Source organism: Staurois parvus, unplaced genomic scaffold (assembly GCF_062004578.1).
Source record: "Staurois parvus isolate SC_StPar_1 unplaced genomic scaffold, SC_StPar_1.0 ptg000415l, whole genome shotgun sequence".
In the NCBI taxonomy this organism is placed as follows: domain Eukaryota; kingdom Metazoa; phylum Chordata; class Amphibia; order Anura; family Ranidae; genus Staurois; species Staurois parvus.
The window spans coordinates 4,821,671-4,836,847 of record NW_028318211.1 but is presented as its reverse complement, the minus strand read 5'-3'; the positions used below and the strand labels follow the sequence as shown (position 1 = coordinate 4,836,847).

General features: G+C 42.0%; 1 protein-coding gene across 4 annotated transcripts in view; it reads right to left on the bottom strand.

Moving 5' to 3' along the window:
* Window positions 1–15,177, bottom strand: part of ADCY4 (adenylate cyclase 4) — a 133,939-nt gene that overhangs the window by 23,369 nt on the left and 95,393 nt on the right. For all 4 annotated transcript variants that reach the window (XM_089687059.1, XM_089687060.1, XM_089687057.1 and 1 more), the window contains exons 13-14: window positions 422–496; window positions 230–299 (exon numbers count right to left, since the gene is read on the bottom strand). In XM_089687059.1, coding sequence (XP_089543185.1) covers window positions 230–299; window positions 422–496 — 145 coding nt within the window. The remainder of the gene's footprint in view (window positions 1–229; window positions 300–421; window positions 497–15,177) is intronic.

Sequence of the window (15,177 nt, the reverse complement as noted above, 5' to 3'; positions counted from 1 at the left end):
AGGGGTAATCTATCCAAAAAGACAAAAAAAAAAAAAAAAAAAGAAGGAAAAGAAAGGTTTTGCTTATAGTTCTACTTCAATACCATCCCCCTATTCAGTAAGCCCTCACAAAGCATTGGTTTTGAGAAACTCATTAAACACCCTTTGTGGTCTCCGTTTCCTATATTAGTATCTCTTTCCATTTTGAACTAGTACACTGTGTGAAAAATGACACACATCCACGCCTTACCTCTTTCTCTACAGCTTTCTGATTGAAATAGAGAGTGACCCGGTTAAAATCATCAGATTTCTTCCACTGTCTGAGAAGAAGAGACATCAAACAATGAGGTCACAGAGCACTGTTACATGTATGTCTTCATACGCACACACTGAAACATTTTTTGGAAGAAACATTCTTAATAAATGCGTTAACGCTTCATACCTTAAGGAGTTCAGCTCCTCCAACACATTAAAGAAGTTCTCATTGGTTGGCTCATTTGACTCCTTTGGACGAGATCTAGAAACAGGAGGGAATTAGATTAAAAACATTTTTTCAACAGATGAATAAAATATAATTCAAAGGCCAACTCCAAGCTTTTTATGGGTGCAGATAGGTAAAATACACTGGTATTTTATATTAGACACAGGCTGTTGTGGTGAGATTTAACTGGAAAGGTTTTGGTTTCTGATCCAGTGGTGGACAAAGTCACCAAGGGGCTAATGTGCAAGAATAGTTCCTGGGCCCCCCATTTAACAAGTGGTCTAAGGAAATTTAAAGGATATTTCCACTCTTGCAGTCAAATTTCAGAAAAACCCATATGTTTAGGTGTTCCCATTCACACAGCACATATATATATTTTTCTTAAGGTTAAGGTGTTTCTAAGCAGAAGGTGTCATGACTGATTCTAAAATTTCTGGAATTTCTTTGCCCCACACCCCTCTCATTAACATACAATGTAGGAGGGTAATTTCTAAATCTGTAACCCTTTGTTAGGACAGGCAGTTTTCAAATCTGGATTACAGCCGATAATGAAAAACTGAACACAGAACAAGCATGCTGGGCTTTTTAAGAAAGGTAACCAGCATTTTTTTTCAAGTTATGCAAAGTTAGTTGGAACATTTAACAAATATGAAGTGTCACCCGAATCTAGCTGCACAAATTGAGCCATGGAGCTGAATGAGAAAAAAAAAAAAAAAAAAAAAAAAAGCTTCCGCCATCCACACAAACAAGGTGGATGCTATAATCACCCCCCCCCCCCCCCCCAAACAGGACATTGTATTCTGACAGCGGCAGAAAACATGTTGTTTAATAGAAGCTGATTAACAATTGACACCCATCGAGCGGTGGATGCTGGACGGACTGGATTTCGCTCAATGTATGGCCAGCTTAGGTCACTGTGTACTGATTAAAAGCTACACAGAACCCAGCAGTGTCAAAGCCTACAATAAAATGGGAGAAGGTTCCAGTACTTATCTGACTTGCATCCAGTATAAAATCGGTCCTCATGTTCAAGAGGGCCCTCTGTACATTTGCACAAATATTCATCCCCACATTTCTTTTGCAGCTGGATTCCCAATGTTTAAATATTTTTTATTAATAACTCTACTGAAGGTAGCAAAGGTACAGAGTGATTTAAAAAGCCATAACATAGTCGCATTAACCAGCAAATTAAGTGAAATGTAATTTTGGGTGGAATTGGCCTTCAAATTACGAACTTCATTATGTTAACCTCCAGATGGATTTGTATACAGTTATCATTCTTTATATAACACAAGCATAGTCAGCACCACTTTGCAGTATTGGAAGACCACAAAATATACACACAGGGATTAACATGATGAAACAAAGAAACAAACACCAGGGCTCCCTTAAACCTTACAGCTCACATGGACACTACAATGGGGCTTCTTTCAAAATCCTGCCATTTGAGCCCTGCTATTCCATTCACTTGAATTGTTGGCCTGGCAAGGGAATTCTGTAAATGGTGGAAGTGTGCCTTCAAAGTAGGTGCATAATAGGCAATATTATGAACTGAACACTTAGCAGCTAGTGTTATCCAGGAAACACTTCAACTGAGCAGATCCATTCGGTTTTATAAAACCTGTGAAAAAGGGTATATGAAAGCTGCTTTGTCAATTTTTTTTTTTTTTTTTAAACTTTCATGCGTTTAGGGTTGATATCCTCATCAAGTACATGTATATTAGGGTCCTGACACGCAATATATACATTGTTCTATCATGCCAGAGGAACTTCACACCAATATAGGTAAAGGAATTTGGAAAAGTTCAAGGTCATTCGCACTAACTAGTGAAAGAGATACAAATGCAAGTCCTAAAACTTCTTGCTTGATGTATCATTATTCACATTCATATTACCAAGGCACAAATCTTTTAGCACTAGAACTTTGTGTATGTGAAGAGCAGCAAACACAATACAGTAGGTGTGTTTGGGAATAGCTCTCCTGCATCACAAAAGTGGTTCCCAGATTACGGACGGGAATGGGGATGGAATGGTGCACTTCCTGTATGCACTTTAAAGTGGTTGTAAAGGCTCTAGGTTTTTTTTTTACTTTCATGCACTCTATGAAAAACCTTCTGTGTACAGCAGCCCCACCTAACACTTTCCTGAGCCCCATAGGGACCCAGCAACATGCATGCAGAGCCTCAGCTCTGTCAACCACAGAGAGCCAATGAGTATAGAAAGGGGGCAGGGACAAGCTGCTCTCCATGTGTGTATAGACATACAGAGCAGCGGCTGGGGAGTGAGCCTGCTCAGGTGCCTCCATAGCAAGCTTCTTGCTCTGGGGGCACTTGGCAGGGAGGGAGGGGCCAGGAGTGCCGGCAGGGGACCCAAGAAGAGGAGGATTGGGGCTGCTCTGTGCAAAACATTTACACAGAGCAAATACATATAACATGTTTATTATTTTAAAAAATGTATTATGAATACAAGATCAGTGTCCATGAAACAATAATAAAATGTGAATAAATAAATACCCTATATATTGACACTTAAAAGTCACACTTTCACCCTTGAAAGTCCAAAAATATAAATAATGAATCCTCTTTAGTGTCCGTGAATCTTTCCAAATATATCCTCATGTGGAAGTCAGGAGGTAAGGAATCGCGTCAAGGGACATGACATCGGACGTTGCATGGTGACTGGAAGTGGTGGAGCGAGCATCTTAACTGAGGTTATATCGGTATTGGCATTCCTGGAAGCTGCTCGTGAGATGGGAATGGGAATATATGTGGTTTTATGTTAATTTTTAATGTAAGCACATTTAATAAAGCCTGGATCTTATTTGTATTTGATATACTACACCAGTGATGGCGAACCTATGGCACGCGTGCCAGAGCTGGCACGCAGAGCCATCTCAGTGGGCACGCCAGGAAGAAGATGATGAGCGCGCATGGACCGGCCATCCAGATCTCGTCCACACTGGACCCCCATCAAACTACATTTCCCACATGTCTCTGGGGCCAGGGTGGGCGTGGACGAGAGGAAACGGCTCCAATGCGGCTCTGGCACCAGGGGTGATGTAGCCGGGGATGGGCGCGGAAGAGAGGAAGAGGCTCCCACACTGCTCCGGGGCCAGGGGCAACGTGTTCAGCATGAATGGGAATGAGCTGCTGGGCTGGAAGCCACACCGACGCTGCCAGAGGTGAGATTAACTGCTTGCAGTGTCATCCATCAGTGCCCAGCAGTGTCGCCTGTCAGTGCCCAGCAGTGTCGCCCATCAGTGCTGCCCATCAGTGCCACCCATCAATGATGCCCAGCAGTGCCATCCATCAGTGCCCAGCAGTGTCGCCTGTCAGTGCTGCCCAGCAGTTCCACATGTCAGTGCTGCCCAGCAGTGCCACCTGTCAGTGCTGCCCAGCAGTGTTGCCCATCAGTGCTGCCCATCAGTGCCACCCATCAATGATGCCCAGCAGTGTTATCCATCAGTGCCCAGCAGTGTCACCCATCAGTGCCCAGCAGTGTCGCCTGTCAGCGCTGCCCAGCAGTGCCACCTGTCAGTGCCCAGCAGTGCCGCCCATCAGTGCTGCCCATCAGTGCCACCCATCAATGATGCCCAGCAGTGCCACCGATCAGTGCCGTCTGTCAGTGCGTCCAGGTAGGCAAGTGGTTAATTGCAGTGTTGGCACTTTGAAATAAAAAAGTTGGTTTGTGTTGCAGTTTTGGGCACTCGGGCTCAAAAAGGTTCGCCATCACTGTACTACACTATATGGTTATTTCTTCTTCTATGAGTGATTTCCTATGGATGGTTCTGGGAAGTATTATGTCATGCTTGGAAGTATGGGATAACCCATCATCTGGCATAGCGTTTGTGGGATAATCTTGAGGATTGGTGGCCTATTGGATTATTCTCTTAGAAGGCTTTTTGATCACATATTTAGGGTAAGAGTATTTACTCTAGCCACATAGAAGTGTTCACGTAGTGCTCACAGAGAAGTGTTTATACAGGAGTGTACACGGAGTGCCTCCCGCTTTCACGTGTTTTCACAATTGTTCACATATGTATATATGGTTTTGATCACCGATTCATTGAGGATAATACACCATCCAGTTTTTATTTTACTTTTTTGGAGGTACACAACGATAATGGATCATATTTTGGGATTATTACACTGAAGAATATATTTGGAAAGATTCACTGACACTAAAGAGGATTCATTATCTATATTAAAAAATATATTGCCTTTAACAGCACATTAAGGCTTAATTATAAAAACAAAATGATAGTGTTCTTTAAATTAACCTTTCTTAAATGGTTTACCCCAGAGGGACCCTTGAAATAATTTTCAGGTCTCAAGGAACCTTTACCAAAAACAATTTATTGGTGGCTAGTGAGAGAAATACCCCTTCTTACAAAAGTGGTCAAAATACCACCCTTACATAGAGTTAAAAAACCCACTGGGCTCTGGCAAGTGGCGCTGGCCCAGCAACTATTCAGGCACCATCAGACTGGAGGTCAATCAGCTTCAGCTCAAGGAATCCCTAGCAAGCTCTGAAGGAACCCTAAAGTTCCATGGGACCCTGACTGAGAATGACGGCTTTAAATGAATGTGTTTTAATGATCAGATGCCTTCTTTAAAATATTAGCTGTTTGAACTGAATTCCATATCATAAGCAGCACATAAGAAATCCGGGGGACAAGACTGGAGCTCGTCATAATATAAGCTGACATTTGAAGGTCATTAACAGAGCAGTTGGCACAGGTAGTGAGTCAGACAGAAATAAGATGTAAATTGAGTAGAGATATGAATGACTTTATAAGTAGTAGAAAAAAAAAATGTTGAATTCTGTTTTGTATGAAATGTTTTCCAGTACAGCAATTGGTAAAGAGCAGCAGAATTAGTGAAGCAAAGAAAACGGTCCAGACCACCAGAAAAACAGGAATAAAATGACAAACATATTCCATGTGGCTTTCAAAGCGCTTCTACTACCCTCTGTCAGCAGTAAACTGCAATATGCTGGACCCAGAGGGTACTTTGGTCTGACAGCATAATTAAATATCGTGTGGGAACAATATTTAATTGGACAATTATCCTTTCTCTTTTCAGTCACAGAAGCATTCATCTGTTTCTGTGTTATAACATGTTATATTGAAATCACAATGACCATCACCAACTTGGGTCAATAATTAGACTGTAGTAAGGGATCAAGCTTGTAACAGCTCATTATCAGAATATTTTTCTTGAATGCACAGCAATGAATGCTGGATATACTCAGAAAGAGCATCAGTATGCCAGGCTGCATGTGCAGGCAAGTCAATCACATAAAACAACCAGTCATGTTATCATGCTATCTAAAGGAGAGAGATACAGCTAGGAATCCCCACTTCTGTTAGACTATACATTAATGCAAAAATATCTGGTTACGACTTGACACCAAGCCACTATACAGTAACTTTCCCTATAAACTGCAGACTTAACTATGACAATGTAAGAAAAACAGCACATGTACGTAAATGCTGCATTTTAGTGCTAGAAGCCCTTAGGCAGCAAGAACACACAAAAGCTGGTCGCTTGCTTCTACTGGCTTTCATTTTACTGATTTTTCACCTTGCATATTAGACTCTATCACAGCAAACTATATCCAATTGAGTTTTCCTATCCTGTGGATAATCGTTTATCTAACAATCATGCACACAGGGAGAGGCACGGTTCTCCATTTTGCTCTAAACTTCTGCATTTTGGCATTTCTCTTAAATTCCAAATCAGTCTCCCTCCTCCGATTTCCCCCCTCCCTCAGGAATGCATTCAGTGTACCTTGCTAGTTCCTGCCTTTATACAATCCTTTTACCAAATAAGGCAATTAGGTTCTGTTGTAAGAGACACCCCATTGATTTTGGGTAGGAAAGAGGCTGTTATGTTCTGTGTGTAGACAGAGAAGTGAGGACCTTCTGTGTTTTAACATCTCGCAGAGAGAGAGAAAGGAGAATCTCGCTGTAACAATGAATCTGAGTGCGAGACCAGAAATCCCTTTTTAGCTCATCAGACTTGAAACTGCTTAACCCCATGCATCTTCTGGCAAGTACTTATTTATCTAAACTTCTTTCTGTTATTTGTTTGCTGTGCTCTGTGTATATATATATATATATATATATATATATATATATATATATATATCATCTTTTTTCTGTAAATATTTCTACTGCACCCTTTTGACCTTTTAGTAATAAATCTTACTTTCTGAAAGTGTTTAACTGTTTCTATAGCTCTTTAATGTGACTTACGAATCCCTGCCGCTGAAGAGCACTACTATGAGTGTTTAACCCTCTGTATAACCTGTCTGTGGAGATAGCGGTATACCGACGATTAACCAATCATCCTAGTGTATTGCTGAGTTTCCTCTTTCTCTGTACAAAAAGGAGGTGGTGGCAGTGTGAAGGGTTAATTGCGTAATTAACCTGACCCACTAACAATCGCATTCAGGCTGCCAGTACATAGATTGTGGTCCCATTAGCTGGAAAAACAGTGTGCAGGGTGCAGCTGGGGGTGGCATTGTTACGCAACGTGACATCGCGATGTTAGATTGGCTAGTCCTTTGGTGATGAGTTTGGTAAGGTGGTCAGGGGTCTGACGCGCGATCGTCACAGTTTACAGTGCTTCAATTATTCTTAAATTAAATGACAGAAGGCCTCTGTTCCAACATAATCTCGGCTATCCCAGTAAACTAATGTGCATCTAAAGTGCTCATTTGGGCTAAAAAACCCTTATTATATTAGCTCAGCAGTACCAAATATGACTTTATACCAATAAGTATAGATGTACTTTTTAACTCTTGAATATAAACCCCTTTTAACCACCTGCTTACTGGGCACTTATACCCCCTTCCTGCCCAGGCCGATTTTCAGCTTTCAGAGCTGTCGCGCTTGAATCCGCCGTCATGCAACACTGTACCCATATGAAATTTTTATCATTTTTTTTCACACAAATAGAGCTTTCTTTTGGTGGTATTTAATCGCCACAGGGTGTTTTATTATTTGCGTTATAAACAACAACAAAAAAAAAAGAGCAAAACATTTGAAAACAAAAAAAAAACAAAAACTAAAAAAAAGTTACTTTGTTTCTATTATAAAATTTTGCAAACAGGTAATTTTTCTCCTTCATTGATGTCTGTTGATGAGGCTGCACTGAAAGGCAGCACTGATGGGCACTGATAAGCGACACTGATGAGGTGGCACTGATGATGTGGCACAGGTGGGCAGCACTGCTGGGCACAGGTGGGCGGCACTGATCATCAGTGCCGATCACCGGCAACTGTATTTACCCGGTGATCTGCTGTGTCACTGGACACAGCTGATCACGTGGTAAAAGGCCTCTGTGATTGGCAGTTTACTTTATCAGGTGATCAGCTGTGTCTATAGGACACAGTGATCACCGGTGGTGCTGGGTGCGCCCAATGGGGGCGTGTTCTTGATTTACATCCATGGACATCATCCCAGAACTAGACAACCGTGCTGTAGCCGTCTTTCAGCTATAGAGCAGTAGGGAAGAAGTTAATAGCCTACAATATAAGCAGCTCAGTGGCTAAATGGTTAGCTCTTCTGCCTGGCAGTACTAGGGTTGTTGGTTCGCATCCCAACCACGGCAAAACCTGCCTGGAGTTTCCATGTTCCCCCTGTCTTTGCGTTGGTTTCCTTCGGGTACTTCCGGTTTCCTCCCACACTCCAAAGACACGCTGGTAGGCTAAATGGCTCCTTTCTATATTGGTCCTAGTATGTGTGTATGAATGTCAGTTAGGGACCTTAGATTGTACGCTCCTTGAAGGTTAGTTACTGATGTGATTGTACAACATTCAGTCAGGTCCATAAATATTGGGACATCGACACAATTCTAACATTTTTGGCTCCATACACCACCACAATGGATTTGAAATGAAACAAACAAGATGTGCTTTAACTGCAGACTGTCAGCTTTAATTTGAGGGTATTTACATCCAAATCAGGTGAATGGTGTAGGAATTACAACAGTTTGCATATGTGCCTCCCACTAGTTAAGGGACCAAAAGTAATGGGACAATTGGCTTCTCAGCTGTTCCATGGCCATGTGTGTGTTATTCCCTTATTATCCCAATTACAATGAGCAGATAAAAGGTCCAGAGTTCATTTCAAGTGTGCTATTTGCATTTGGAATCTGTTGCTGTCAACTCTCAAGATGAGATCCAAAGAGCTGTCACTATCAGTGAAGCAATCCATCATTAGGATGAAAAAACAAAACAAACCCATCAGAGAGATAGCAAAAACATTAGGCGTGGCCAAAACAACTGTTTGGAACATTCTTAAAAAGAAGGAACGCACCGGTGAGCTCAGCAACACCAAAAGACGCGGAAGACCACGGAAAACAACTGTGGTGGCCAGATCAAGAACACTCTCCAGGAGGTAGGTGTACGTGTGTCAAAGTCAACAATCAAGAGAAGACTTCACCAGAGTGAATACAGAGGGTTCACCACAAGATGTAAACCATTGGTGAGCCTCAAAAACAGGAAGGCCAGATTAGAGTTTGCCAAACAACATCTAAAAAAGCCTTCACAGTTCTGGAACAACATCCTATGGACAGATGAGACCAAGATCAACTTGTACCAGAGTGATGGGAAGAGAAGAGTATGGAGAAGGAAAGGAACTGCTCATGATCCTAAGCATACCACCTCATCAGTGAAGAATGGTGGTGGTAGTGTCATGGCGTGGGCATGTATGGCTGCCAATGGAACTGGTTCTCTTGTATTTATTGATGATGTGACTGCTGACAAAAGCAGCAAGATGAATTCTGAAGTGTTTCGGGCAATATTATCTGCTCATATTCAGCCAAATGCTTCAGAACTCATTGGACGCCGCTTTACAGTGCAGATGAACAATGACCCAAAGCATACTGCAAAAGCAACCAAAGAGTTTTTTTAAGGGAAAGAAGTGGAATGTTATGCAATGGCCAAGTCAATCACCTGACCTGAATCCGATTGAGCATGCATTTCACTTGCTGAAGACAAAACTGAAGGGAAAATGCCCCAAGAACAAGCAGGAACTGAAGACAGTTGCAGTAGAGGCCTGGCAGAGCATCACCAGGGATGAAACCCAGTGTCTGGTGATGTCTATGCGTTCCAGACTTCAGGCTGTAATTGACTGCAAAGGATTTGCAACCAAGTATTAAAAAGTGAAAGTTTGATTTATGATTATTATTCTGTCCCATTACTTTTGGTCCCTTAACAAGTGGGAGGCACATATGCAAACTGTTGTAATTACTACACCGTTCACCTGATTTGGATGTAAATACCCTCAAATTAAAGCTGACAGTCTGCAGTTAAAGCACATCTTGTTCGTTTCATTTCGAATCCATTGTGGTGGTGTATAGAGCCAAAAATGTTAGAATTGTGTCGATGTCCCAATATTTATGGACCTGACTGTATATGTAAAGCGCTGTGTAAATTGATGGCGTTATATAAGTACCTGTAATAAATAAAAATAAAATCAATAAAATAAAATGTTAGATATACTGTACACACCCACCTGGGGATTACCAAAATATCTTAATGTGCCAATAAAAAAAAATGTAAAACAAACTGGTCAAACCTAAACTAATGCTACTTTATAAAGAGTTATTAGGGGATTACAAAGTAGAGTCCTTCAAAAGTAAACCAACGGAGTCACAGAGGATTATAAGAAACTTGTTAAAGGCCTCAATTTCGCACTTGCATTTAAGGGCGGGCTATGAATTTCTGCGGGAATCTCAGCTGGGTTTATATGAACAGCTGTGAGAAGCCCCGTACAAAGCAATGAAAGGCTGACAGTGCCACTGTTTGCCTGTAAATCAGACATGTAAGGATTACTGTGTGTTCAAACTGTTTGCATAAACCCTGCTGAGTCTGCCACAGGAATTCATTGTGTGCCCTTATATGCAAATGTGAATGTAGCCTTAAACTATTATACAGTTCTGGCATCCACAAGAAAAATCCTCCAGTGCATGCATTAGTGAATCGCCAAGTGGATCCTCTAAAAATGCACATATATCAAGTCTCTACAGGACATATTTGCTATGATTAATCAACAGGATGTGTTGCGGGTTTAGCACATATTTTAGATGTTGTCAAACATTTGTACTAAATAACTACAGTTATGACAAGACCCTTATTTACAAACCATGCATTCATTCAGTACATGATAAACGAGGATTCTGTTTTCAGAATGCAATTAAAGGCGGAACAGCAGCTTGAAATACAGCTATAAATGCACACACATACAGTATAATATATTATAGATATATATATATATATATATATATATATATATATATATATATATATATATATATATATATTTAGATTCAACAAAAAAAAAACGGAAAGTGATTGGCATTGAAAGCGGAAGTGATGTAATTTTTTTTCCCCGTTTTACATCCGCTGTGTGATGAGACACCTAGCTAACAAGTGGGAAGCCTCACTTTCATCACTCACTGCATGCACTGCTATTAATACAAAGTCACGTCAGGGCTTACAGGGTTTCAAAGAGGGCACATTGTTGGTGCCCACTTAGCTGGTGCTTCTGTGACTGAACTTGCCAGCTTATTTATCTGGTACAGTATCAAAGCTTACGACAGCATATGCTTATCAGACGACGTTTTCCTAGAAAAACTGTATAAGCGCAGTCGATATAGTCAACTGACAGAAAGAGGAAGACATTGTGTAGAATTGTGACCTGGAATAAGAAAACAACTGCTGCAAAAGTGACTGCAGAACTCAATCTCGGTCTTCACGGGACTGAGCAAAAGAATGTTACATCACTTCCGCTTTCAACGCGAAACATTTTGTTATCACTTTTACACCTGCAAATTATGTAGTTTCCATTTTTTTGTTATTTTTTTTTTTAATACTTAACACACTTTTTTAGTGAGCGTTAAAGTGATATTAAAAGATTTTTTTTCCTTTTTCTTTTTAATAACAAACATGCCATACTTACCTGCTCAGTGCAATGGTTTTGCACAAAGTAACCCCGATCTTCCTCTTTTGGGTCCCCCGCCAATGCTCCAGACCCCTTCCTCCTGTCGTGTGCCTCCAGAACATACAGCTTTCTATGGGGGCACCCAAGCAGGCTTACTCCCAAGCCACAGCTCTGTGTGTCCATTCAGAACAACACGGCTCAGCCCTACCCCTTTTCTTTTCTCATAGGCTCCTGCTGCTGTCTCGGCCAATGAGGAGGGAGAATCCCTGGAGAGCCAAGGCTCTTGTGCACATCACTTGATCGTGATGGGGCTCAGGTAAGTATTTGGGGCTGCTGCACACAGGTTTTTACCTTCATGCAAAGAATGCATGAAGGTAAAAAACCTGGAGCCTTTACAACAACTTTAAATACTTTTGCTATCTAGCTAGTATGTGCAGTTCTATCACTCCAGTTTAACCCCTTCGTGCCTAAGGGTAAAACAAATCTAAGCACAATTTTGCAACATTGACATGCGTTAGCAAAACCGTACATATCACAACTACTTTTTGCATCCAGGTGGATTATACCTTGTTTTTTTCAGGACAAACTGGGATTTCATTTGGTGGTAAATGGTAATGGACATCTCCTGATTTTTTTTATTTGTTTTTTTAATTACCAAAAGGAAAACTGGCCCAAAAAAAAAAAAATCCCTTTTTTTAAATTTAGCTGTATATTTCTTGGTACTACCATAACCTACCACCAAAGAACAACACAAAATAATTTCTCCTGCCCCTGACTGACTATCGTTGTTGTTTGTACCTGTAGTACAGACCAGAAACCATAGTGCACAATTTACTTTTTTTATTCTGCCACTGACACCAATTTAAAAAAGTAAAAAAACACCTTCTGGACACTCCTCTCAAGGGACTGACACGGGCATAATAAATATTCAGGCGGGTCATTTGACTCTCCCAGTCCAAAAATTCTGGAAAGCTTCTTCCAGAAGCAGCAGGAAGCAGTCAAACTCTCAGCCTGTGAAACTGAACAGACCAAAGCAAATAATCACTGCTCCCTTGACTAAGTAGCCAAAAATGAAATTTGCTTAGCATCCTATGCTACGCAGGTGATTACCGGTATATAAAGTATATTGAGAATGCCATACAGTGAGGGTGTCATCTCTACTAAAGCTCTTCATTCACTAACTGCTAGTCCTTTACAAATTTCTCCATATTTAATAAAATACAGTTGGGTGTACTGGAATACTGTTCTAACAGGCCAGATTCCTATCTTTCTAGATTAACAACCATCCCTCTAGATGAAATTCTACTACTTTAGATAGCTGCTCACAATCCAGTCCAGAAATGTATATGTGACCCTGAAAAAGTTCTCATTAAGCATGCAAATAATTGGCAGAGAAAATGTGACTTCTCATGTACATTTGTCCTCACCAGGGGTGGACCTAGGCAGCTGCAGGGGGTGCGCGCCGCACCGGGTGACACCGGACCTGCTCCACCAGGGGCGGACTGACCCAGGGCCACTACAGGGCCCCATGAGAGGCTCAGTCCATCCCTGTATGTGCTACTGCTGAAATAAGCAAGCATTGAGGGGACGGATAGTAAAGCAGGCACTTCGGACACCTCTCCTCGAGTTTTAGCAGAGGGGCGGGTCCACATCCCTGCCATGGGTGCTGAAGCCGGAGAGCTGGAGCGGTGGGCAGAGTATGCAGCAGGTCAGTGTGTAATCCCCAGACCCTGGTGACAGCAATGCAGCTTCATGTAGTAGGAGAGAGAACGAGAGAGAGAGAGAGAGAGAACGAGAGAGAGAGAGAGAGAGAACGAGAGAGAGAGAGAGAGAGAACGAGAGAGAGAGAGAGAGAGAACGAGAGAGAGAGAGAGAGAGAACGAGAGAGAGAGAGAGAGAGAACGAGAGAGAGAGAGAGAGAGAACGAGAGAGAGAGAGAGAACGAGAGAGAGAGAGAGAACGAGAGAGAGAGAGAGAACGAGAGAGAGAGAGAGAACGAGAGAGAGAGAGAGAGAGAGAACGAGAGAGAGAGAACGAGAGAGAGAGAGAGAGAACGAGAGAGAGAGAGAGAGAACGAGAACGAGAGAGAGAACGAGAACGAGAGAGAGAGAACGAGAGAGAGAGAACGAGAGAGAGAGAGAACGAGAACGAGAGAGAGAGAGAACGAGAACGAGAGCGAGAACGAGAGCGAGAGAGAACGAGAGAGAGAGCGAGAGAGAACGAGAGAGAGAGCGAGAGAGAACGAGAGAGAGAGAAAGCGAGAACAAATGTTCTGGCACCGGGTGACACCAACCCTAGGGACGCCCCTGGTCCTCACACCCCTTTTAATACATATCTGTCCAACTTGTATACAGTAATATGCATGCGCTGACCATCTTAGAACAATACAACAGTATAAAAATGAAAGTTTTTACATAAATATGTGAGCAACATCTTATAAATATGTATACATTTTCTGAATACTGTTCCCCTTTACTTCTGTCTATCCAGAGACCGCAGCTACTTATTTGCCTTTGTAGGGTGGCCATAGAATGTTCGAAAATCCCTACTGTGGAGCCATTATGTTCCCTGGGAGAACACAGTGATTATTGTTAATGGCTATTGCAGCCACTAGCAATAATCTCATGTAAAATCCAGCAGGCTGACTATACCCAAGTTAATCAAGTGATCAGCTTGGGTACATTCAACCTGCCCATACATGGTTTGAATGCTGAACCGGCTGAGATTTGAACCGTCTATGGCCTGCGTTAGTAGTTGCCTGCAATAATTAGTGTAGGATGTATATCTATTATTAATGCTGGTAATAAGAGTTTGGGGCAAAGCAAAGAGAACCTGTACTGGGAAAACTATGAAGGCTGCCATTACGGACCATACTTTTTAAAAATGAAAGGTTCTCGAGTATCATATTGATCTAACACAGGGTTGCTGAACCTTTTGAAAAGCAAGGGCTATTTAAGTGATCTGGCAACCAGTTGCGGGCCACAATGAAATAAAATGGTTAAGAATTAAATTTTTTTTCTATTGCGAACATAATGAACATTTTCCCCTTGCTCCCACTGAATATCAGCGAGAGGGAGAGGAAGAGAAGCCTTCTTTCAGCAGTTGCAGGAGGAAAATGCAGAGGATCAGTAACTCTATGGGCCGCCCCCACCATTTCTCCTGTTCAAGTGTACAACAGGATGTGAAAAGGAGGCCGTACAGGCCCCTTGGAGCATGGTTGCCATTGCGACCTATGACGCTACATCAGAAATTGTGAGTATGTGGTAGAAACATGTCCCAACTATGAGGTTTTACTGCCCCCCAAACCACAAATGTAATCAAGCCCTTACTGTTCTGAGCCACCGATAAGCCCGCTTTCACACTAATGCACTGCGGTTTACCCGCACCGTGGGTGCAGTGCACCTGCGGCTTTCCTGCAGGATAGCCACGCTTTGCCGTAGACTTCTGTTATATCTTGCAGGTGTGGAGCACTTTCTGAAAAAAAAGTCACTGACCCATAACAAAGTGTTCTGACTTGACTTGCAGCATATCATGCTTGTTTCAGGTTAGTGGCTTATAATGTAATAAAGATATAGGCAGCCAGACACTGAGCAAATTTCTCCTGATGGACTGGCCGAAATTCACTTCATGGGTGGCCCTGCCAACACTTTCCCACCAGATATGCTTTGAAAAATTAAAAAGTAGCCTTGTGGAAAACGGTCAGCTGGCAGCAGCTACATCCTATCAGATGCAGCCACTTTTCAAAAACAAATAGCCAACACCA